At 47.2% G+C, this 23,494-nt stretch overlaps 8 protein-coding genes across 8 annotated transcripts; 5 read left to right on the forward strand and 3 right to left on the reverse strand.

The window, feature by feature from the left end:
• Positions 1-1,269: 1,269 nt before the first annotated feature.
• N7446_010233 (uncharacterized protein) lies at positions 1,270-2,380 on the forward strand (the record flags this gene model as incomplete). Its single annotated transcript, XM_058518977.1, has 3 exons — positions 1,270-1,314; positions 1,385-1,712; positions 2,121-2,380. 3 exons carry the CDS (start codon positions 1,270-1,272, stop codon positions 2,378-2,380), a joined length of 633 nt encoding a protein of 210 aa, XP_058369765.1.
• Positions 2,381-6,197: 3,817 nt separating this feature from the next.
• Positions 6,198-8,204, forward strand: N7446_010234 (stress-regulated transcription factor RPN4; the record flags this gene model as incomplete). Its single annotated transcript, XM_058518978.1, has 3 exons — positions 6,198-6,972; positions 7,027-8,088; positions 8,143-8,204. 3 exons carry the CDS (start codon positions 6,198-6,200, stop codon positions 8,202-8,204), a joined length of 1,899 nt encoding a protein of 632 aa, XP_058369766.1.
• A 4,173-nt stretch (positions 8,205-12,377) lies between these two features.
• Positions 12,378-12,836, forward strand: N7446_010235 (uncharacterized protein; the record flags this gene model as incomplete). Its single annotated transcript, XM_058518979.1, is given in 3 exon segments — positions 12,378-12,393; positions 12,457-12,572; positions 12,588-12,836. 3 exon segments carry the CDS (start codon positions 12,378-12,380, stop codon positions 12,834-12,836), a joined length of 381 nt encoding a protein of 126 aa, XP_058369767.1.
• A 1,261-nt stretch (positions 12,837-14,097) lies between these two features.
• On the forward strand, positions 14,098-14,669 carry N7446_010236 (uncharacterized protein; the record flags this gene model as incomplete). Its single annotated transcript, XM_079040921.1, has 2 exons — positions 14,098-14,208; positions 14,379-14,669. 2 exons carry the CDS (start codon positions 14,098-14,100, stop codon positions 14,667-14,669), a joined length of 402 nt encoding a protein of 133 aa, XP_078897047.1.
• Positions 14,670-14,822: 153 nt separating this feature from the next.
• Positions 14,823-15,686, reverse strand: N7446_010237 (uncharacterized protein; the record flags this gene model as incomplete). The annotated part of the gene is made up of 1 exon (XM_058518980.1): positions 14,823-15,686. One exon carries the CDS (start codon positions 15,684-15,686, stop codon positions 14,823-14,825), a length of 864 nt encoding a protein of 287 aa, XP_058369768.1.
• Positions 15,687-18,040: 2,354 nt separating this feature from the next.
• Positions 18,041-19,130, forward strand: N7446_010238 (ankyrin repeat domain-containing protein; the record flags this gene model as incomplete). Its single annotated transcript, XM_058518981.1, has 2 exons — positions 18,041-18,568; positions 18,636-19,130. 2 exons carry the CDS (start codon positions 18,041-18,043, stop codon positions 19,128-19,130), a joined length of 1,023 nt encoding a protein of 340 aa, XP_058369769.1.
• An 825-nt stretch (positions 19,131-19,955) lies between these two features.
• On the reverse strand, positions 19,956-21,937 carry N7446_010239 (exonuclease V; the record flags this gene model as incomplete). Its single annotated transcript, XM_058518982.1, has 2 exons — positions 19,956-21,412; positions 21,493-21,937. The coding sequence occupies 2 exons, from the start codon at positions 21,935-21,937 to the stop codon at positions 19,956-19,958; spliced, it is 1,902 nt and encodes a 633-aa protein (XP_058369770.1).
• A 270-nt stretch (positions 21,938-22,207) lies between these two features.
• N7446_010240 (Mpv17/PMP22 family protein) lies at positions 22,208-23,303 on the reverse strand (the record flags this gene model as incomplete). Its single annotated transcript, XM_058518983.1, has 2 exons — positions 22,208-22,625; positions 22,690-23,303. The coding sequence occupies 2 exons, from the start codon at positions 23,301-23,303 to the stop codon at positions 22,208-22,210; spliced, it is 1,032 nt and encodes a 343-aa protein (XP_058369771.1).
• Positions 23,304-23,494: the final 191 nt, after the last annotated feature.

The following is a 23,494-nucleotide window of genomic DNA, read 5'->3' on the forward strand; positions in this document are numbered from 1 at the left end:
GCGGCGTAGGGGTGGAGGGAGTCTGGGCGCAGTGGGCGGAGAATAGCATCAGTTTGTTGCTGTGTGGGCTGGGCGGGCGCGTACGTCTGTTACTCCTCTCTAGTACGGCTATAGTAGGGCTAAGTTTTGGGATTAGAGGATCTATAATGGAATGAGGAGCGATAGAGATGGTAGAAACTAACGTCTCTGCCCATCGTCCCAAGATTCAGCCACTGGTGAACGAGGCGTTTGCACCACTGGTCAGCTATTTCGGTAGACGAGCCTGGATAATGAATATTCTATCGTTCCTGGAAAATGTCAATCAACTTGATAGCGCATGGAATATTAGGAGAGGAGTTACACACAAGGAGATAGAGGTCAAGTGGAAGAGCCCCCTGTAGGAACTGGGGTCGATTCTTCAACCCTCTGTGTAGATATGGGAGGGCACTGTGGCGCAAATTTATGTTAAGGGTAGACCTAAAGTGTGGGGAGGAGGGCAGCGCGAGGTATCTATCACCTGCCGTGATGTTTACGGGCCAGCCCTAGGACTCTCGGATTCGGGTAAGGTAGTAAACATCTATTCATGGACTCTTGTCGTGAGAGCAAATGCATGAAACTATCTTTTAGTGCATAGCTTCTCTAACCTGTTACACTGCGTGACTGGACCCTCTCCAAACCCGCTGATAAGGTTTGCACATCAGCTGGAATTAGTGGTTGCCCTCGGCAGGATTACACCCCACAGTGTAGTCTCGGATGTCATATTTTTTGTATAGGTGCATCAGCATTTTACGACGTTATAGCACATACCAATTTCCACCTTTAACAAGATATTGGTGACGTTGGCGTGGAACTGTGAGGTTTACTTCAGAGGCTGTGGCGGATCCGAAGAGCTTAATATTAGTTGCTCTGCATACTCTTTAAGTAGTATCGGCAGGTTAGGAGAGTGCGCTTTAATGCTTTTCCCGAATAATCTCCATTAGAACTACTCTAAGACCTACTAAGGAATAGAAGATTACTCAACTCTCCGATTACGGATACACTTCTATTCCGTTTTGTATTCTCCCACGCTTCGTATAATCGATTCCTCGGATTTACTAACTTGTAGAGAGGACTAACAGATTCGGCTATGTGACCTTGGGAAGGCAGAATCGGTTAATCACTATTGAAGATGGCGAATTTGACTATTTAATGTCTTTTTCCCTCCCTACATGGATTCAGGTAGCTTCAAGTCAGTCATTATACTGTAACAGCCAAAATTTGATACAGAAGGACATCCAACGTGCTATCAATATGGCCAAGAAGATTATTGCTATCGTGGGAGTTGCGGGAAACCAGGTAAATCAAACCTGACCTTACTCTTATAGGTCTCAGGCTTCAAAAGCATATTTGCTAACTAGACAAAGAGGGTGCCTCCGTTGCCGGATTGTTTGTTGGCAAGGGGGACTGGCATGTCCGTGGCCTTACGCGCAACCCAAGCAGGCCCGCAAGCCGAGCTTGGGGAGACAAAGGCGTCGAACTCGTTATAGCCGACTTGAATGATGTCGCCTCCCTGAAACCGGCCTTCGCAGGATCAACAGTCATCTACGGCGTTACTGACTTCTGGGGCATCGTGGCCGATTCCAAAGTCCAGGAGCGCGCTCAGGCCCAGCTAACGTGGCCGCTTACGAGGTTGAGGTGCAAGCATGGTCGCAATATTGTAGGCGCCGCAAATGCACCGTGGACACCTTGGATCGGTTCGTGCTCTCGACGCTCTCGTCCACGAAGAAATGGAGCAAGGGAAAATATACCCACAATCTTCACTTCGACGGGAAGTGGGAAGCCGTCGATTACTTGAAGGCCACCTATCCGGCACTGGCAAAAAAGACATTATTCTGCAACTGGCACTCTATATGACTAAATGGAAAATTATCCCAATGGGAGGGCCAATCAAGGTGAGTCTGAATCTCCAGAGATATTGCTAACGCAGTACCTTCTGCCTAAATGGGCGCAAAATCTGACATTATGGAAGCAATCCGACGGTACCTTCGTGCTGAGCATTCCTGCAGAGGGCGATGCCCCGGTTCCCATGGTCGAGGCACGCCACGACATTGATCAGTCCCTCTACATACATTTTTAAGTTCCACTGGCTGATATTGCTCTAGGCAACTTCGTCAACGCTCTATTGCAGGTTGAGCCGGGCAAAAATCTCCTTGGCTATGCCAGCATATTGAGCTGGAATGGGTTCGCTGCCTTGTGGGGTAAGACTCATGGCGTGACGTGTCGCTTCCAGCGTCTGGACCACACTGTCCTTGAAAATGCGGTCCCTGGAGACATAGGCGAGGAACTGGCCGATATGTTCGATTACATCCGAGACTTGGCTATGATGGTCGTGATCCAAGCGCTGTCTACCCCAAAGACTTAGGTCTTTTCGCTACATCTATATCGTGAACCCCTTTCTTACATTCAATATAGCTTGGCGTGCCTGTCCCAGTCTGTACTATCGAGGAATATATCAAGGAGGGAGACTGGTCTGGAGTCCTTTAGGCTCAAGCAATTGGTTGACTGGTATATTACTACCTCACCCCGTTGCTATGCTCCGTAGTCAGCACTCAATTATTTGATCTCTGATCATTACTTTCTTGAAATGTTACTCTACCTCGATGTGACTCTCATTAAATGGGCATTCGGTTAGTTTAGGAAGCAATAACAATAGAATCTACAGATTGTGTGAGATTTAAACATGTCTAACTGTAGATAAGTTAATTGGCCTATAAGAACAGTTTGATGCCATGAAGGATACAAGGCAACTGATAAAACAAAATACGTATTGTTTGAGGTGAAACGGGGTTTGTTTGCAGCATAAGTAAAACCGAAACCACCTAGTGTTTCAACAGACCGATAGCAGACCAGGTATTAAAGACTAGATATTTACAGTCTCGGTAGCTCTGAGCGTAACAGCGGTTACCCTCGACAGTACATGTCGAGAATTCAATCTAATTAAGTGGTATGAAGATGATATTTACACTCCAAGGCATCAAAATAAAGTTGAAGGCAAGTTCCACATGGGGTTTCAGCCGCACTAGTGGCTGTCCCGGTGACTTGGTCAAGGTCCATCTACAGCCTCAATATTCGATAACCGATACAATACAAGGAGGAATTATATTTGGCCCTATGATCACATGTAAGGTGAACTCCTAATTTTCGATGTAAAATACCAACCCCTCTAAACATTCCATCTGAAACAGTAGCATTCCTCACATAGCGTGTCTAGCTTCTAGAATATTTCAAGTAGGCAACCAAATAAAACATCTGGCATCCCTTACATCCTATTATCGTAATAGGCCACATAGCCGTGACCCGCCAAGGAGTGGTTTTCAAACATTTTTACTAAAATTATCCAAGTCTTTGACCCTAGATGACGAATACAGTATGTACGCGGCCAGTGTATCACAAATCAGCCACGTGACAGGTACTGAGTCATGCTAAGTAATAATAACATAATCAGAATCACAAAGAAACAAGCCACACCTGCAATCAATATCCATCAATCGCAACAACAGAAAACTCTTCATACATGCAGCCAAACAAAAAATCCCGAAAGAAAAAAAAAAGAAAGTTAAAAAGCCAGTCCACGGCGATACCCGGAGACCGACATTCCGGCACGAAAATAGCAAGCTTCCAGAAGCCCGAAAACAACCGCACCAAACCCAAAAGGGAAAAGAACTAAGCCACCCAATACACCTCCTTCTGGAAAGGACTGGAAATTACCAATACATGCAGATGCACGACTGCAGCCATAGCATACGGTAACAGGCTAAACCGGCAACGGAGAACGTCGTAACGGAAATACCGACTACGTGGCTGTGCACCTGCAACACACGCACCAATGAAAAGCATTGAAAATTCTTCCTGCATTAGACAGTTTCTAAATTTGAGATTTTAGTCGCGCTAGTTGGCTCGTAGGGCTTGTTCATGCTGCCCGTGAACCCTGCCCAGTTGATTAGAGTGCTGACACTTTTTTGGTCGGAATTGCTTGCCGATAAGAAAAAATTTTCATGCAGGGGCTCTGTTTTGGTAACGGCCTCGGGTATGTGTTCGTGTTGATTATTGTCTTGATGTAGAAGGTCGCTATCTTTTGTTCAATTTGGGAAGGTGTCTTACACCAGCTATACGCAGGTGCACCTCATTTCTCCGAACTTACATTTTATACTGTACTGGATCTAATCTATGTGGACCGGACACTTGGATCAGCTGGCGCTGGCGCTCAACTTGCCACCCCCAGATTTTTGTACCGAGTAGCCCAAGTAGCCCGAGTAGCCCCGTTTCTTTACCCTTTTTCAGATGCCTCTGTGTTTAGCAGGTATACTCGACGCCAAGATCTCGGATCTAAGTTATAGTGCAGCGTGCAGAATCCGGAGACGGCCCAGACTGTTCGGTAGGTAGACACGGCACATCCCCGGACCCGTCTCGGCCTGTCCAGACCAGGGTTAGGCGGATTGTCCGAGAACTTGCCGATTTCCTTAACATTTTCAATTGTAGTCACATGCGCAGTTGGGGTAGCTTACTGGACTGCAGTAGTGTCTTGTTGTTTCTGGCTAGGGAATGCTCAAGGTGAAAGAATCGGGATTTGCCACTTCGCGTGCTCGGCTCGGAGCCTATCGATCCGATCTGATATTCATTTAGGGTCAAAGCCATGTGCACGGTCGGAGCATGATAGCGCTAGTAGAATTTTTTTAGTCTGCAGTTTTACACTTTTTACGGCTGTCAGTTCCGCGTGGCAGAGTGAACTAGGTGATCAGATCTACAGGGAGAATTTTATCCCAGTCACAGTTTTAATTATTTTTTATTGCCTTTTTTCAAATACATTTATTCACGGTTGTTTATTACTGCAGTAGTTAGTAGTTAGTCATATATGAGTCGAGTCACCATGTGACCATTTCAATCCCAAAATGGGTACTTCCCGCCGAGCCTATCGCGAGCTAGAGACAAGCGCTTACCATCGAACTACACAACTAAGACAACAGGTTGCAACTTGAACACAAAAATTGTGGGGTGACTCAAGATCGAGTCAGCTGGTCAACGATCCATGGACTGCATTGTCTGGCTTCTATCATGCCATGGTCAGCTGACTCGACGGCCGATAAGTCTCAGCGGAACCCGCCGATTGGAGACATGTCAAGACAATGACTTGCTTCACAGCCACACTCAACCGAGTCTCCAAATCCGATATACAGGCATCACAGTTGGGAGAAAGGTGTATATGCCAGTCCTAGCTTCCCCATGTGGGAACGCTATACCGTTGGGGCGGCGGTTCCGAGCCATTAGGCACTAGCCACATCAAGATGTGGCTAATGTCAGAGGGACAATATGGAGTGTACGGAGTACAGGGGGAGCACAGCTCTCCGACAAACCCACTACATGTAAGTTACAAATTGACTACCAATCAGTTCTAGCAGGTTCTGTTTGACTCACAGTTGGGCCGAATGTCAAGTCCCGAAAAGTAGGTGTGGCTCAGCCCTAAGGAATCCCTCGGCCGACTCCACCCCCATTCTTCCTAGTCCTAATTTTGGCGCGGTCACCCGAGTATAGTCGAGCTAGTTCTACACAAGGAAAATTCTTCTAAGCGACCTTGGCCCTTGGGTTGAATATTTGGTAATTTTCACCATCGATCAACAAACATCACCCCTTACTATCTTGGACAGTCCAATAACAAAACACTAATATTAAATATTAATGCCCACTGGGCAGCCATAAGTAAATGGTGGAGTACGTGGCTTTCTTAATGTAAGCCACAGAAGATCCCCAGATCAGTGGGACTCGGTATGGTATGTAATATTACCGGACTACTCTCGATCTGGCCTAGCGTAGATCCTATACGGTATTTCGGAGACTCCGTTACTTACTGTGAGGTCATGGCCTACTTATAAGTCTTGTCCCTCCCTCTCTGTCATTACTCATACTTCCAACTCTTGATATCATATATCTTCTTACTTTCCTCCGGTCGAGTCATTACCCAGAACCAAACTCACTCTCACCCAGTACCAACCAAATCTACCACTCATCCATCGATCAGCCTCCCGACGTTTCCAGACTCTTCGCTACCCCAAGCTTCGACCCAAAGTCTCTTACAAACCGACACGGCAATTGATCAGGAAATCTTATTCGGATCTTGTGCCCTCGGATTTCACATATAAAGCTCGCCTTACCCGGTGGCGAATCCTCTGACGTCTCCCACCATAATGCTTATGTACCCACGTAAGGGTCTCATCACCGATCCATACAACCCAGAGGACATCATCATACAAGACGACCAGTACCCACCTGAGTTCTATTCGGAGTCGAACTGTCAACGCCTGCAATCGCCGTTCGAGTGCCACCCCAGTGTACAGCTTTCTCCGCCATCATCCGCACCTTCCTCGCCTTCCTTCTCCTCTCCGACCTTCTCTATTCCTTACCCACAAACGTCGGACTCGCAGTCGTTTGGGGCTCCTTCGATGACCCCAGCTTCTTCTTACAACCCGTCGTTTGACATCCAGGGTTCCAATTCACCACACTATCTTCCTCAATACCCTCAACAATACTACACCCCCATGTTGGCGCAACAGCCTCTCGCCACCAACCAAGGGTGGGATAACAACCTGCAGTTGCTGAGTCCTGCGCGCATTCCTTACGCCGGTGTGCAGAAGCGCACTTCGCCTCCATCACCTGCCAACAACTTCCACCGTCGTTCCAACAGCTCGAACAAGCCGTTGCCCACGCCAGTGCAGACCCCGCTCCAGAACTCCTTCCTCGCGACACCCTTCCAGAACTTTGATCCTGCCTCTCAAGATGGTCACAACGCCGATGCCGAGACTGCGATGAGAAAGGCCATCATGGACCAGCAGAAGCAGTCACCTCCCCAGCAGCTGCAGAGCGACTACTCTATGGCTCCATCGGTGTCAACCATGAGCCACAACTCCCCAGTGACCCCACAGACCAGCCTGGACGAGATTGACGATGCTGCCAAGATGAATGGTGAGAACCAAATGATTGACCAGTGGATGGACCAGTACTTACAAGTCGACGCAGAATACACTTCTAACGGTATGCCAATGGGAGTGCCTAAGCTGGACAGGACCATCTCCGATATCTACCAGGACGAGCTCTACAACCCTTCCATCATGGCTGCTCCCCAGATGTCCAAGCCAATGGGTCAGAACCAGCTCAACCCGCGCAACTTCATGGCCGATCGCCTCCAGGCTGCCAACCAGGGACACGTGTCTGCTCGCTCTCAATCTCCCGCCAACAGACGGGATCGTTCGCCTTTCCGCCCTTCTTCTCCGTTCGCGGGTGATATGGGTAGCAACCTCCAGCAGCCTCATATGGCTACCAGTGTTCCAATGACACAGAATGTGATGCAGGGAATGGACGGATCTCAGCCCAATACTACCGGAGATATCAAGACCATGTCCCCCAAGGACGCAGTTTTGGATTTCCAGGATGGCGACGACCCAGCTCTCCCAGCTCTGTTCCCCCCAGGCCTACCTCAGGGTGACTTCAACCTGGGTGATACTCTTGGTCTGCGACGCGACAGCGGCTCAATGCGACCGATGGAAGCGTTCCCTCAATACACAACCGCCATGTCGCAGCCTCAATTCGCATTCGCTCAGCCCCCAAGCCACCGCCCTTCGCAGACCAATCTCTTGCAGCAAACTCCTGATTTCCCATCTGTATCGGTGGAATCTAGCGAGACCTCGCCGCAAGCTCAGGTCAACCTGCCAATGGAGAGCATCCCCCGACCGGACAACACCACCTCCGATGCTGGCACCTACACCTGCACCTACCACGGCTGCGCATTCCGCTTCGATTCTCCCTCTCGCCTACAGCGCCACAAGCGCGAAGCCCACCGGCAAACCACACCGGGCGGCCACCTCATCAGCCGCGACACCACTCTACGCAATTCCCAAGCCGGCCCCCACCGGTGTGAGCGCATCAACCCATCTACAGGCAAAGCATGCAATTCGGTCTTCTCTCGACCCTACGATCTTACCCGGCACGAACATACGATCCACACAGCGGGCAAGCAAAAGGTCCGCTGTCACATCTGTAACGAGGACAAGACATTCAGCCGAAACGATGCTCTGACAAGGCGTAAGTTACACCCCCGTTGATCTATTACATTCTTAAAACTAACTATAATTACAGACATGCGAGTGGTGCATCCCGAAATCGACTGGCCAGGCAAGCAGCGTAGGAGGAGAGATTGAGGGCGCCTTCTACGTCATGGTCCACCAGATCGGCATACCGAACGTCATAGGGTGGACCCACTCAGCCCCACTTTGGGCCCCTGTAAAATCCGGGGCTCGTCATTATGACGATGTGTATTCTTTACATTCTTATGTGTACGATTTTACGAGTTTTGCATGCGTTTGCATTGGTGGTGTGTGTGGTTTATGTTTATGGTTTATGGAAACGGATATATGGTGTTGTTTGGTGTTGTATATGGTCTTCTCCTTTGATTTGTTTGTTTCTTCTTTCGAGCGCAGTACAGTTGCTGGTTTTCTTGTACTATAGTACATTCCTCAAAAAATTGTACATTAGCTGGACCTTGGGATTTATTGGCAATATAATACTTCAATTTTACATTGGTGCTCCGTGGCGATCGGGATCGTCTGAAACACACAGCTACAGAAAGTTGCAGTATGTATGTTCATCCCTTGAATCACGGTTTCAATTTCTCGTACTAGGTACTGTACTCAATCCATCCATAATATCAGCCACAATATGCCCTTGCTAGAGTGTAAGTTATCAGTATGTCACTACCCGCCAAGCGTAGTATAGTACACGATGAAATCCAGATATCATCAGTCATCGGGACAATAATCATAAGCGCCCAAGGATAATATCCGGTTCTGGATCTATACTAATCATGTTCGAACAGGTCATATCTAAATTGAAACTTGTAGAAGGCTATGTACATGTATGATCCCATCATTGCGTAGTCACCCGGTCGCGGACCCTGGTTCGCATGAATCATGAACCACCGAGTGTGGAGAGTTTGATAAGATATGAGATAGCTTGGGTTATGTGAACGGGGATCGTGACTTGTATTTATTATCAGGATTGAAACTTGGATCATTTTGATTTCATTGTTCGATTTGGAAGTTCATTGTTTTTTGGTTGGTGGTTTTGTGTGGTTTACGTAGGCGTAGGGGTACGGCTGTTATACTCCAGTCCAATCACTGTATTCCCATGTCAACCCTAACCCTGACTCTTCCAAGCTGGGAGTAGAGTAGCTGTAAAGATTTCGGGTGTTGGTATCCTTGTCCCCCGGTTTAGTGTACATGTAAATGTAAAATTAACTTAAACGTAAACATCGATTAATGTGATTTGATTATATTAACACCACATACTAACTTATGTCACAATCATTGTCATTGTGATACTAACCTTGACATTGTTGTCATCATCATCCATGGAGCAAGCTTGTAAATCAATAAATCGGATGATCCTGTGAGACACGAGGTACGTACCTACATGTCCACGTACACATGTACGGAGTACTCCCCTCCCTACCCCCTTACCCCTACGCCAACACCAAAAATCAAAATTAAGTTACATGTAGTGGAAAACGCACACCATGCCAATCCAATGTCAATCCATGCTCATGTGGAACCTCCAGTACTGTACAGGCCCGCGTGGGCGATTAACCCCTGTCTAATTGGAAGAAGTGGCTTCGAATTCTGGCGCCATGGCTTGTCTCGCGTGGGTCTATTATACAGCTTACGGAGTACGCAGGATACGGAGAAGCTACTTGCACCCGCTCTGGCGGGTTGTGGAGATGGTGGAGTAGGTTAGTGTACTGCACGTACTGTAGTAGGATGGAGTAAACAACCGTGGACTGAAGTGGGTTTAGTGGGCTCTGTGGGGACAGTGGATTTAGTGGAGGTGTGGCTTGATACGAACTCGTCTGTCATCTCCGATTGCATTGTTGATCTCTGTGCCCGTATTTAAACAGAGTTTACTCCGTAAATGAAGGGGTTGAAATGAAACGGTCGGTGGGTGGGGTTTTGTGGCTTTTTGGGGATGTGCTTAGTCGCCTGTCGTTATTTTAACTTTACGCTTTATGTTTATGTTTATGTTTACATGAGTGTTTAGTGGCTTTTAGTTTGTGGTTTACATATGTGGCTTGGCAATGAGGGTGCTTGTTCTTTTTTGGGGTTGGTGTTGTGCAGTTTGTGGCTTGTTCTGGTGGTGAGTACTCCGTACTGCGGGTAGTATAGGGTAGGATGACATCTGCGGAGTTATATTTGTTCTATTGGGTTATTTGATAGAGGAGAGAATCGCAGTGAAGAGTAATCTAGTAAATCAAATTTCTGGCTTCGGCTCTAATCATAACATCCTAAGAGCAACGTTTCTATAGTAGAGAGCCAAGGTAGACAGCAGTAGCCTCGTAGGCCACATAGAAAACTGATACATATCTGAATAAAACAACCCAAAAGCTCAGGGATGAAAACGATAAGAGTAGCACATTCGCTGCCCTAATGGATTATTCTTATTGAAGAATGCTAGACAAATTGGAATACTCAATTTCAGAAACACCGAGTATAGATCGATGTTCCTCAGCCGACAATATTCTCTTGGGTTCATTGCCGAATCCGTTCACGCAAAGCATAGCAAGTCGTCTTGCGACTTCGGCAAGTTCTGCACGACGTCTTGTACATGGAACATTTCCTTCGTCCACAATCTCTTCTACGACTTGGAACATCGATAGGAACAGTACCCTTCGTTTTGTGTAAAACACGCGTTTTATCAAGCACAACTCCAAAGCGTTTGACCAGCATTTAACCACGCCACAAATTACTGTCTTTATTACAAATTGTGAGATAGTACCTTTTGCGGCGTACAATTCTGTCCTCTTGCCCCTAGTCTGATCCTTTTGAGTGTATAACTGTAGAGATCCTTTTCCCTTCAATATGTATAAGCCTAAGGAAGTAGCCGGTGTTTGATTATACACACTAGAAGCTAAAGAACTCTTTACCTCTTTCTTTTTGTCGATATAAAAACTACGGTTTCTATTTTTATTGAGGTATTCAATTTGAGGGTAGTTAGATAAACAAAAGGCAAAAATAATCAAAAACATACAACAGTAAGGATTCGCTAGTGGTCACCCACCTAACTACTAACTTACCGGCGTGTGGCTTAAGTACGGCTGAGCGGACGGGAAGCCCTGTTCTCCACACCCTATGGTCGTATGTGCTAAATCGAACATGAAAGCGGGTTATATGGTAAGAATAATTACAAAGCCCTCTGATCAGACCTCACTACTCTGTATAGTGTGTGGCTTATGTGCGGTCAGTAGTCGGGTGGGTGTCACTCGGGTAAGTTTAGGGTGAGAGCCGCTTTAGCGTCGCGCGACCCGGGGTGAGAATCAGGCTGAGATCAGGGTGAGAAATACCTGAGTTGCGCGGCTGCCGGCACTGGCCCTCTCAGCTGAGCTATAATGTAATACCATTGGATATTTGCTTCCCCTTGAAAACATGAGTACTCTTCGAAGGTTGGCACATGAACACAGCCACTATATCTCATTGATATATGAGATGGAAGATTGGGTCATGATCGCCTGCCTCCAACCACCTCGTTGTCTACCACAATCCTTTTAAGCATCTCCAGGGGCCTTTCTTACATATATGCTGCATACTTTTTAGATTCGATTATATATGATATGGAATAAAATCACCCTGTCTCTCCCTTTCGATGCCCGCGATGGCGTGTTGTTATCTATGGGATACAAATCATACAAAAGAGAATCGCCTCATGCCTCGCGCAGTAACGTAATGCACACTCCTTGGCAAAGCTACTCTAGTGCTATTGAATGTTCACAGGAGTTGATTTATATTGTAGAAGTTCGCACGATGAATTAATTATTCAGACCATTGAATGTTGATCTCGGAATACATACAGTTGGAAGTAAGGGCTCCAAGCCATACAATATTGTAGGTAATAGTATCTTCAGATCCGTGGCACAATTTGAAAGCACACAGAACAATATTCTGAATAGGCAATGTAATGTGCTCCGTGTGACACAAATGAGATCTCCCGTGAACCGATGTCCGTATGATCCCTGGATTTGACATGGGGTACTTATAATGTTAATCAGCATACACCAGCCTCCCCTTAGTCGCCTGATCCATATGGAGTGACAAAAATCTCAGTTTCTGACAATCTCTGAAACGTTCCAGAGTCATCGTGGCCAGAACAGCACAGTCTGCCCGGCGCGACGACGAAAGTCCCGAATAGCATCAGCGCCAGTACTTGGACCACGATGGTAACCCCGTCGTCCTTGGTAAACTATAAGGCTCGCGAATTCAATGAGCCGGGAACGAATTATTAGTATAGACTATAGGTCTATACTAAGGCCCCTATACAGCCTAAGAATTATGACACGCTTTTCGCGTATCATTTTAGAATCATGGATCCTAGCTTATTCCTAGAGATCTATATAACCACTTAGCCTAGCGCCTTTATATACGTCGAGTATTAACGCCGCGAGATCGTCTACCGTAAGAGACTACACGTGGCTTCTAATAAGCATCCTAACTCTCGACCTCCTTTTGTTACTAAGGCTTTATCGAGTAGGGGGCTCCTAGATCCTTAAACTAAGTGGTTCCTATATCTTCTTAACCTCGGATAGCTATCTCAGTAGCCGGTATCGAGAGAAAGGGAACGTACTTAGAACTACCCTCCTCGCAATCAAATTTAGTCGGAGGTTCCCGACCGAGGTGCGAGAAGTCGGATTAGAGTATCCTGTTCTAGATATCTATAAGGATATAGCAGAGCTTGTTAAATTCGGGAACGAAGTGGTGTTCGAGGCTATTAAGTTAACAGCGAGGCACTAGATAATCAAGTTGCTGTTGATCAATAGGCATATAGTATATAGAGAATGGTTAGATCCTACATAACGCCTGATAGGGAGTGGAAAATTGAGTATACTGACGTGCCACCTCTAGAGAAGACGACTAAGGATTCCTAAGAAGTTAGGGACATTCTCGGGCAACAATCCACTATAAACCATGAATCCGAGGATCTATGACTCACATGGGGATTAGGTAGCGATAGCAAGATCACCCGCTGGCAACTCGCTACATTGCCAAATTCATGCACCAAACCGGTCTTCTTGCTCGCTTTTAACACGTGGGGCATGAAGAATTCGATTATGAAACTGAGGGCCTCGTAGCCATAGAGTAGAGTCCCAAAGACGCTGGGTACTCACCACCGTATCACACCACGACTGAGGAAGGAAAGAGCTTCAGCCAGCTCTCATTCGAATACACGGTGCCTGACTGGGCACTGAACAACGATAATCAGCAATCAGCAGTCGAGGCTGAAGTGAGGATGTCGGAGAACGGGGTCTGATCTTGCTACAGCAGGAATTGGCTGGGAGCTTGATGGAGGTGTTTACATGGGATGTGAGAAGAGAGAGGACTTCGAGAGGTGAACGGTGCATCCACGCATTCATTTTGTATTCATTGCTTGCTTCCATTGAATTTCTTATTTGTACTGGGCCTTTTTTTTTTTTTTTTTTTTTTTTTTTTTAACCGGCCACGATCTTTGTACTGGAGCATGATCAGGCGTACGGGACATGAGTTCTTGCTTCAACTGGAAAGAAGCGCCTGCATAGCCATTACGATACTAGTTAGGCTCGAACAGGATAGAATTTTGATTGATTGATTGATTGATAGTGAGAGAAAGATACTCACTATTACAAACTTTATAGGCTCTAATGAGAGTGATCATCAGTATGTCATTCATGTTCCATTCCTCGCGGGCATCGCAGACAACCTCAGCCTTCTAGAGCGTATAGCCTATATTTTTACCACATATGTAGTGGCAGAAATTGGTTCCACGAGGATAAGAGACGAGTTCCGAATCCTAGACCTAAGCCTAGCTTCCTTTTTTGTTATTTTCTAACCCTAACAACCTCCTCGTTGGTGCTTTAAGTTAAATAGTGTAAAGAGTAGTTCGAAGTAGGAACGTCCCGTCCCTTTGTAATCTAGCAACATCGGCATAGTTCCTAACTACACATACAAACGATTTGTACTTATATTTGATAGACTAGCGTTTATAACGGAGCCAGGTATCCTATTTCTCATAGAAAACATGGAATCTAAACTAGAGCTAGGCTCCTATGGCTGCGAAACAAGTATTCGACGTAGCGCCGGCGTGCCCGAGGCTGCGGGGAGACTTGTTATACTGGACATAAAAGAAGGAGTGGGATGATGTGAGATGTGAGATATATTATAGCAGATGAGTACTGCGATATCTTCGGCCTTTCACTGGAGCAGTACGAGGTCGGGTGAGAAATCCTTACTTCGTTCCTACGTCTATCAACTTTGCATGTAGAATTCTCACCTATATCGCCCACCCACACTCATCCTAAGACAGAAGTTCTCGCTACCTTAGTCTCCAAGGCGCCTGAAATTGGGTGCGTAGAGGAAACAAAAACATACAACAGTAAGGATTCGCTAGTGGTCACCCACCTAACTACTAACTTACCGGCGTGTGGCTTAAGTACGGCTGAGCGGACGGGAAGCCCTGTTCTCCACACCCTGTGGTCGTATGTACCTGTTATTGTATTGAAGGGAACTAGATACAGTAGTTTTCGAATGCTCATGACTGGATTCCCCGGTCCCAGACCGCTTCCTCAGAGTAGACTTCGTACTTTACAATAGGACTGCGGAGACCGTAATGTCTGTATTTTATACAAAACTAGGTAGATCTGAGATGAGGTCAGGTCTAAATAGTAGATTTCGTTATTATATTCAAATTTCATGCATGCAACTAGTTGAGTGCCTTAGTATGTGAGCTTCCCGCTAACTTATACATTAAGATAGAAACCCGACAAACTGGAAGAGCGAGGCATCCTCAATGCGCTCCACCCGCTGCAGCTCGGCATAGCTACCCTTGATAGCATCAAAATTATAATAGAAAACACCATCATAAAAAACAAACATGCTGGGCAGTCCGCGCGGGACGAGAGTGATGCAGTCGCGCGGCTCAGAGACAAAGCCAATAGTGTAGTGCCGCTCGCAGCGCGGGCACCGAGTGGACGCAGTATGCTGTCGACATCCTTCAGCCAGATACTCAGCATACTCGGCAGGCATTACAATAGTCAGAAACATGCCGTCGTCGGAGACGATCCGTGTTTTCCCATCATGCACGGAGAGCTCGAAGGTCAATCCATCGCTGTATGGATTTCCACGGAAGACAAGCTTGTCCTCGGGTGAGTGTTCAGCATTGCCCATCCACAGGCCCCCGATGGGGTACATGAGGAAGTGTTGGTCCGGCTGGTAGAGATCGATTCCATCGGCGGAGATGGGGTTGTCGGCGCTGATGACTGGGCTGGTGAGCGGTGAGATGGTTGGAGGGGTCTCGCCCCAGTCTGGCTCCGGGTCAATCTGCACCTTGAGTGCATTGTCAATGCTGTCTGTCCATTTCCCCAGCGAGGAAAGGTACTGTAGTTTATTTTGTATGTAGAACACGTCATCTGGATAGTCCGAGTGACTAGTGAGGTTGCCGATATAGGTGCGATTGTAGATTATCTGTTCGTCGTCATCAGACAGATGGAATAAAGTTCCGCGACTGTGGCGGTCGCGGTGTAGCTCAAAGTCGCTGCCTTTGTAATGGATGGCAATAAAATGGCCCGTGACTATGAAGCGGAACGGTCGTCTGAAATCCTCGTATTCCATACCAATCCGACTCTTCACTTCCTATGAACCAAAGTGTACTTTTCTTCTGAACAGCAAAGTCCCACGGGACACGCGGAAAGGGGGATGCAAGTGCGCGATCTTGTCAGATTGTCAGAACTACTAAGCAATTATACGGGACTTGCCGTAACCATCACAGTTCTGCCTAAAATTGCAGAGCGGTGACCTGAAATGGGATAACCGCATTCCGATTTTATTTTCCGGCAAGTCGTAAGAGTAGGGTTAGACTTATATAATCTGTAATTCCTGCTCATTAACTTATCTCACGGTTGCAAGATAAAAGAAAATCATTCTGGTGCACGCGGCAATCTCAACGCGTTACAGTACATAAGGTTCGTGTCGTCGTGCCTTGTTGATTTACCAAGGGGAGAGGCACAGAGAAGAGACTACATCGTATTCCTTCCTCTTCTTCTGTCCATTATATCTTAGACTTTTCTATGATGGTATATCTATCTGTTCTATCCAGGAAGAGAAACAGGTCAAGTTGAAAGTGAGACATGACACTATCCTAGCGCTGTTTGATGTCGTGGATGGGGATGGGAAGGTGGCAGTTGTGCGCAAAAGTAAAGAGCACAAAAGATTTTGCCTTTTATGAACTCAAGATGGCGCCGGTATCAACCTATTCTCGATATTACTGTAACTCCCGGTGCGGACTTGTCACTGGTAAGGCTTTCATACATGCGGCTATGTCTGTGTTGCTGTGAGCTAATAGTAGATCAGGCTGCTGTTGTGGTGATTTTATCAGATTGAGTGTATAGGGGTTCATAAGATACTGCATTCCAGCGGGCAAGAGTGTGTTAAGGGAAATTGGAAACTACAGGTCTGTTTTTAACGAGCTCGTTTAGATGGCTTGGTAGCAAGTCTGTGGTTATGATCCCCATTTAACACTGTGAACGCGTTAGGCTAGGTAATGAGAGATCCCATGATGAGATCTTCTCAACTGTTATTGTAATAATGTTAATGATATCAGTAACATGTACTGGGAGACCGGTAACCATGCAATATCCACCTACTGTATCCCGTTATCCGATCTCCTTCGTGTAATTATTTCTCATTGTCGCCCCCAAATCGTAAAAGATACCCCTGGATGCTGGTATCTCACAGCCTCCTACTACGTATTACGCACATCGGCGTAGATCCTTCCTATTGACACCAACTAGGGTACAAAGTATATACAACCATCCATAAGCCATTACTTTCTATAAAACTAATTACATGCCAATACTAATAGCGGTGAATATTTATATCGCGATATAAAGGCGCATAACCACAAGAAAGTGCTATAGTAACTCCATTAGATTACCACCAATGGATTCTTTACGAGAATAGCTTTTAGTAGGAAAAATTAGTATGAAATGCATCTAAGACGAAGACGTGAAGGTAGACCAGTTTGCGAAAGGTTTCATCATATCTATTACATTGTCCTATTCTTAAAAAGGTAAGAGAATGGCTCATCTTACCGACCGCTTCTGTAATGGAGTGGGAGTCCCACCTACTCAGCTGAGAGGCGCAGTCTTCAGCCTCACTGGCGTTACGTCGACTTCGACCTCTTATAGCTTGGCTCGCTCGGTCGCTCTCACCTTCGACTTCGCCCTCCACCGATACATCACACACATCCGTACAGTTTGTCGCTCGTTCGGCAGAAGTCGTGTTGTTCATCTCTGCTCAACTACACACCGGAGTAGTTGCAAACAGGGAAATCATGGGAGACCCTTTAACAGCCGTGGGTGCAACCGCTGCAATCCTACAGCTTGCAACAGCCGCTGCCACAACCTCCATAAGGGTCTATCAGCTTGTTTCTACAATAAAAAATGCACCCCGAGAGATCCAAAATCTTGGCCGAGACATCAACGATTTCCATACGCTTGTATAGCATCTGGCAGAGGCCCTGAAATCAGCAGACATCCGTGAATTGATTGATCGCGAGGAGCCAATATCTCGCGCGGTCGTAGATCTTCAATACCCCATCGTCAAATGTGAACTTTCCTGTAGACAAGTGGAAAGCAAATTGAGTCTGCAGCTCTAAATTGACAAGGTTGAAGGCAGCGGCAATCGTGACACAGGGAAACACAATAAAGATCGCGGCTGGGTTCGTGACTGGATGTGGCCTATTCGGCGGAAGGAGGTCTTTCAGTTGATTTCAGAGCTTCAACGGACAATACTACTCTTTTTAGATGCAATGGGGAGCCTTACGCTGTATGTACTTGAATTCTCAAGGGGACCCCATATCTAACCGATATATTAGTATTCTTATATTAAGATTATCTGTTATAACCATCAAAAATTCGGCCTCTCTGAGAGACAGACAAGAAGATGCTGGACTGAAGCTTCCGCAAATGGCTCTTACTGATGAGTTATCAAGCAGAACGCTAGCGAGGGAAGAGAACAAGAAATCCACTGAGCCCAAGTACGTCGAAGAACTTATAGCGGCAGTCAGGCGTCAATCGGTCCTTTCACTAGAGCTGTTGCTACAACACATCGATGTTAATGCTCGAGATCTTCGCGATGGACGTACTGCTATTTCTGTGGCGGCCGAGATCGGCAATGTTGAGATAACGAAGCTTCTCATTAAGCATAGGGCTTCTGTGAATATCCGCCAATACAGTCTTAGCAAACGCTCATTGGGCAATACAATCAGTGAGCGACGACCATTGATGGTCAGTGGTCGTCTCCCAATATATTGGGCAGTAACAAAAAGATATAGCGCGGTCGTCAAGCTCCTACTAGAGTACGGAGCAAATCCTAACGCCAGAACGACCGCTAGACGATCCGTTCTCCAAGAAGCCTGCTTTATGAATGGCCTAGCATCGGTTAGGGTACTTTTGGAAGCGGGTGCAGATGTAGATGGCAGTAATCTGAGTAGTGTATGTTACGTTTGACATTTTTGGATCCTTTCGTTACTGATCTTGCCAACAATTTAGGGCTGGACAGGGGGTGCACGAAACCGCTAATTGGGGTCACAACGAAGTACTCCGAGTGTTATTCGAGTTTAGCCCTTTACTTGATGTACCCGCTGTAGGAGTGGGAGAAGCATATGCCCCAATGCATCTTTCAACCAGGAATCGTCTTACAGAGACCACAAAACTTCTTCTCTCCAATGGCGCAGATCCAAACGTTCTTATGACCGAGGACATGACCCCGCTACACTTGGCTGCTTCTGGTGGTATGATCACCGAGCTTGACCTACTTCTGGATTGGGGTGCTTCTATCAATGCCCAAGACGCTCGTCTTCGCGAGACTCCTTTGCACAAAGCAGCACGGAATCTTGAGACAACTGCGATCAAAAGATTATGTGAGCGAGGAGCAGATATGGATATGAAGAACATCGATGGCATGACTTACCAGGAAGTTCTAGAATGTGCGAAACGCTACCCCAACGATTGGCATGTAGAGCCTAAATTGGGATCGTTTTGTTCCTTTTTCTGAGCTCAGATGATCAACCTACGATGTAGCGGACTGGCAACAAACGGCATTTCGAGCTGCACCTGGGTTTCCATCCTCGTTATGTCCAGACAAACAATATCCAGTCTTGCTCCTCGACAGTATAAGCTGACAAGCCAATGCCCTTTATCTCTTCCACTACAATACGCACCGAGAAAGTCGCATCAGGGGTTAGGAGTAGCGTAACTGTAATAGGCATGGCGCATTTTGAAAGAGGGGTTGAGAAAGAATCTCTGCGTGTAAGTGGTGAATTTGTTTTCAATCCATCCTGTATCGCATTGGTCGTATTGGATGATGCTAATCAGGAACAAAATGTGCTCCTATAATTTTAACAGATGGTACCAAAACACCACTGAATTGGGCGGCTGGCCTAATGGTAAGGCGTTTGTTTTCGGTCCTGTTCACAAAAAATTGCAGGTTCGATCCCTGCGTCGCTCATTCATTTCTTTTTTGCTTTTTTTTATTTTTATTCCCCAATTACTTCTACCTATTTCTTTCCTATTATATTCTTACAATTGCCTGTGAAAGATGATTGATTACTTTAGTCAACGACTTGAGCGAGCCTACAACCAAGTATAAAAAAAGTAAAGATCTTTCACGGGATGTGTGATAGGATATATATACATGTCGAATCATCGAACAATTAGGTATATGTACATCTCATCTCAATAATAGGAAGAATTAGCAGACAAAGTAACTGACTCAGATTCAACTCCATAACCTTGCAATCGCTAAATGCAGACAAGAGAACAGCAAAGAAATCAAATACCAAAATGCAACCTCAGAATCCGAATCCGAATCCGAATCAGATCATATATCCGCCGAGGCACTAGTCCTCCTTCCCCTTCTAGCATAAGCCACCTCCTGCTCCTGGCGCCATGAACACTCATCCCGAAATTCACAAATCCGACACTTCCACGCATCCATAACCTCCACACCGCGGGGATCGCGCTCACCGCGCCACCAGGTCATCTGGTCGGATAGGTAGGAGCTCATTGTCGTAGGATCGTAGAGGAATGATCGACTTCCCAGGTGGCGGGATTGAGACTCATCCTCAGCGGCGGAAGAGAGGTACCGGGCTGTGAGGACGGGGGAGAGGAGGGTTTGATACTCCTCGAGGATTTCTGGTTGGGAGGTTGATGGTATGGATGGTGCGATGGATGTAGAGGCTATTTCTGGGAGGAACGTGAGGCGAAGTTGGTCTTTCATGAAAGCCCATAGACGGGAGAGGGTGTTGTGTGTCATGAGGATGCTGGTTGAGTCTTGGCTGGCGGGAAGGCTTGATGCTGGGTTCTTTGCGTCTGGTGGGGGACTTGCTTCGCTTTCCTCGGAAGAAAGCGCATCGAAGAATTCATCGTTCAGTCCGCTGACTTCCGAGACGAATGCATTCGTGAATGAACTTTCCGGATCGAAGTTATACCGCGCAGCGAGGACGTCGATCGTCACATCGTCGCTTGTAATGAGACGGTTGAGCATGTGATAATAGAGCTGCAACTGGAGAAGAGTAGGTCGGAATCCGGTACTCTTAACAGTCGGTACAGACCGACTGGCCTTGGTCTTGACATCCGTCATGTAAACCCGAGGGAGACCATAAACCTCCGCAGGCAATCCCAGCTCCAGCTCCTCCGGAACAGCCACATCCTCACCACCACCCTGACCCCATTCAGAAAGGCTCCTCCCGCCCTGCGCAGAAGAAAGCAAAAAGTCCGATAAAGACATCTGATATTCAGGCAACGCAGCTCTCGAAGTGGCAAGATCAGCATAATACCTAGCAGCTGTCCCCTCAAGCCCAGGATCCGGACACTCATAAGACAACTGATCAATAACCCCATTAACAATCTCCCCATCAACAACGCCCCAAACCTCCATCTCACGCGTAACTCCATACTCACGCAGCATGCGCAAACCCTGGATAATATTCCAAATCCGAAGACCCCACGCATCCTCCTTCGTCGTAATCTCCACTGGGACAGTCGTATAAATCTCATCCTCGAGAGTCTTATGCACAGAACTACCCCTCAGCATAGCAGGAGTGGGCTTCTTCCGTCCATGCTTGGTAAGAGTATACCAATACTGCAGCTCACACCAAGCAGGCGAAACAAGGTCCGTAACTGAAAACGCTTTATGGGGAGGTCTGCGGAACCGTTCGATGGGCGATCGAGTATCGAGTACCGTAACTTCGGGATCTTGCTGCATCCATTCCTGCTCGCGTGCTGCGCTACGCTCCCGCTCTATTGTTCTGCCTTCCGTTGAATTGGAGTGCTCGACTAATCGCTTCGGATAGATGTTGTCAGCTCAGTTCAGGCCACACACCACGTGGGCAGAAAGGGAGAGGCAAAAAGCATACCAAACGGGCTGGCCCTGTTGCTGTTGCCAGAGCGCGGACTTGCACTTGCACTCGCCCTACTTGCCATCCTGCCAAACCCGCCCGCGCGACCTGATTGACCTTGTTGGCCCGACCGCCATGGTGAACGGGGCACTTCCCGACCCAGCACCTTAGGTAGCCGTGTACCTGTACCCGGTTCCGCAAAGCCAGCGCCATCCTCGATATCGACAAGGAGGGCTGCAATTACCGTGGGATGGAGAGATGCGAGGTCTGGATCGGGGATCTCCGATCTCGTGGATGTTTGTTCCGGGGCGGGCGAGCTCGAGGTCGGGATTGGAGTCGGGATGGGAGTGGCGGGCTGGACGGTCGCGTGTTCCGCGACGGCTTTGAGGAGGTCGTCTAGTAATTCCTCTTCGTCTGTGTTGAAGTCGGAACCGTAGTTGGAATCTTGGTCAGTTCCGTACATGTCTGGAGTTCATGTTGAAGGTGATGTTGAAGATGAAGTAGAGTAGAATGCGTCATTGCATTAAGAATTCCGGAGTTGTGAGTGGCTGACATTACTACCGATAAATTAACTATTAAGTTAACTTCTATTCAACGTGACTGACAATAAGAAACAAAATCTATTGATCTAACATGGTATCAAATGCAACGCTAACCAAAGCACAAATCTATAAATCTAAAATCTATACAAAACCCTCTCTCTTCTCTCAACATCCAACATTCAAATTCGACATCACACAGTCCCAGCAATCAACCCACGCCCCAACCCAGTAACCTCCCTAACCCTCTCCTCCTCAGCAATCTCGGCAAGCAAAACCTCCTTAGCAGCCTTCTGATTCAACCAACTCAAATAAGTCTGCCACCCAACGGCAATAACACCCGAAAACACATTCCGGAATTGCGCCGGCACATACATAAAGCTAAACGCCGTAACAGCCGGCCAGAGCTTGACGCTGTTCGTAATACTAACCGGCAAGGCCTTCTTCAGCCGCTCGTATGTCTCCTCCATCGTCGCGCCGCCGAGGAGCGAGTGCACGCTGAAGAAGTAGGTGTTGAAAACGGGCGTAAAGCAAATTTGTTGCACGATGACTTTTGTTAGGATTGAGAGGATTTTGCTGGGGTAGTTGAAATGGTTGCCGAGGAACATGAACCTGTTGATTTTAGTTCAATTCAATTCATACTACGTTCGTCATCTTGGGAGGAGGGAGGCCTTACCAGTTATAAGAAGGAATACTCGACCCAGCCCCGACAGCCAAATGCCGCATCGTTCTATATGGGTCATACCCAACAGTCCTGGGCCCGTCATCCCCATCTCCATCCTCAGCTTGTGCCTGTGGCTGCGCCTGCGCATCGCCTTTCTCAGGTAATACTTCAGCCGGGAAAAGCATCTGCGCACTCAAATCACCACACAGGTAAATAACAATCGAACTCCAAAACTGCGTCGTGTACGGCCTCTCATTTTGCACGCGCGCATACCACCTCCCGACCTTCCCAATCGGACCAGCCTTGATCATTTCGCGGAAGCCACGAGAGCGTGTTATGGAGTGTGTGGAGGGTGGTGTTGCTGCGCCTGCAGATGCGGCGAATGCATTTGGCTGCGGTGGGGAGGCATGGGTGTGGGAGTGTGAGTGTGTTGTAGTCTTATGTGTAGTATTCGATCCCAGTTCCTCATTGACTGCCTTGTTATTTGTATTCGTGTTCTTCGACTGTGCAGAATCAGACTTGTAGCGCTGGCAGCGTGTTCGGCGCAAAGGGTGTAATCCGGGGGTTATCGGTCGCGGTCGGAGAGGGAGGGATCTTGGACCGAGGGATTTGGGGAGAGGTGTCATTTTTGGGGGTTGGTCTATACATCTATTTGCAAAAGAGATATGTATAGGAAATAGGAACTAAAAGAATAGAAAGAGTGGCAGGAGGTTGTAATACAGAAGTTCAAGATCTGATCTTGTGGCGGGAAAGCCGAGTGTCGGGTGAATGCAGTGCCGGGTGAGAACTCCGATGTGCTTATGTTATGTCTCTGTTA

Source organism: Penicillium canescens (genome assembly GCF_028828765.1).
Source record: "Penicillium canescens strain IBT 15451 chromosome Unknown utg000006l_segment0_segment0, whole genome shotgun sequence".
Taxonomy (NCBI): domain Eukaryota; kingdom Fungi; phylum Ascomycota; class Eurotiomycetes; order Eurotiales; family Aspergillaceae; genus Penicillium; species Penicillium canescens.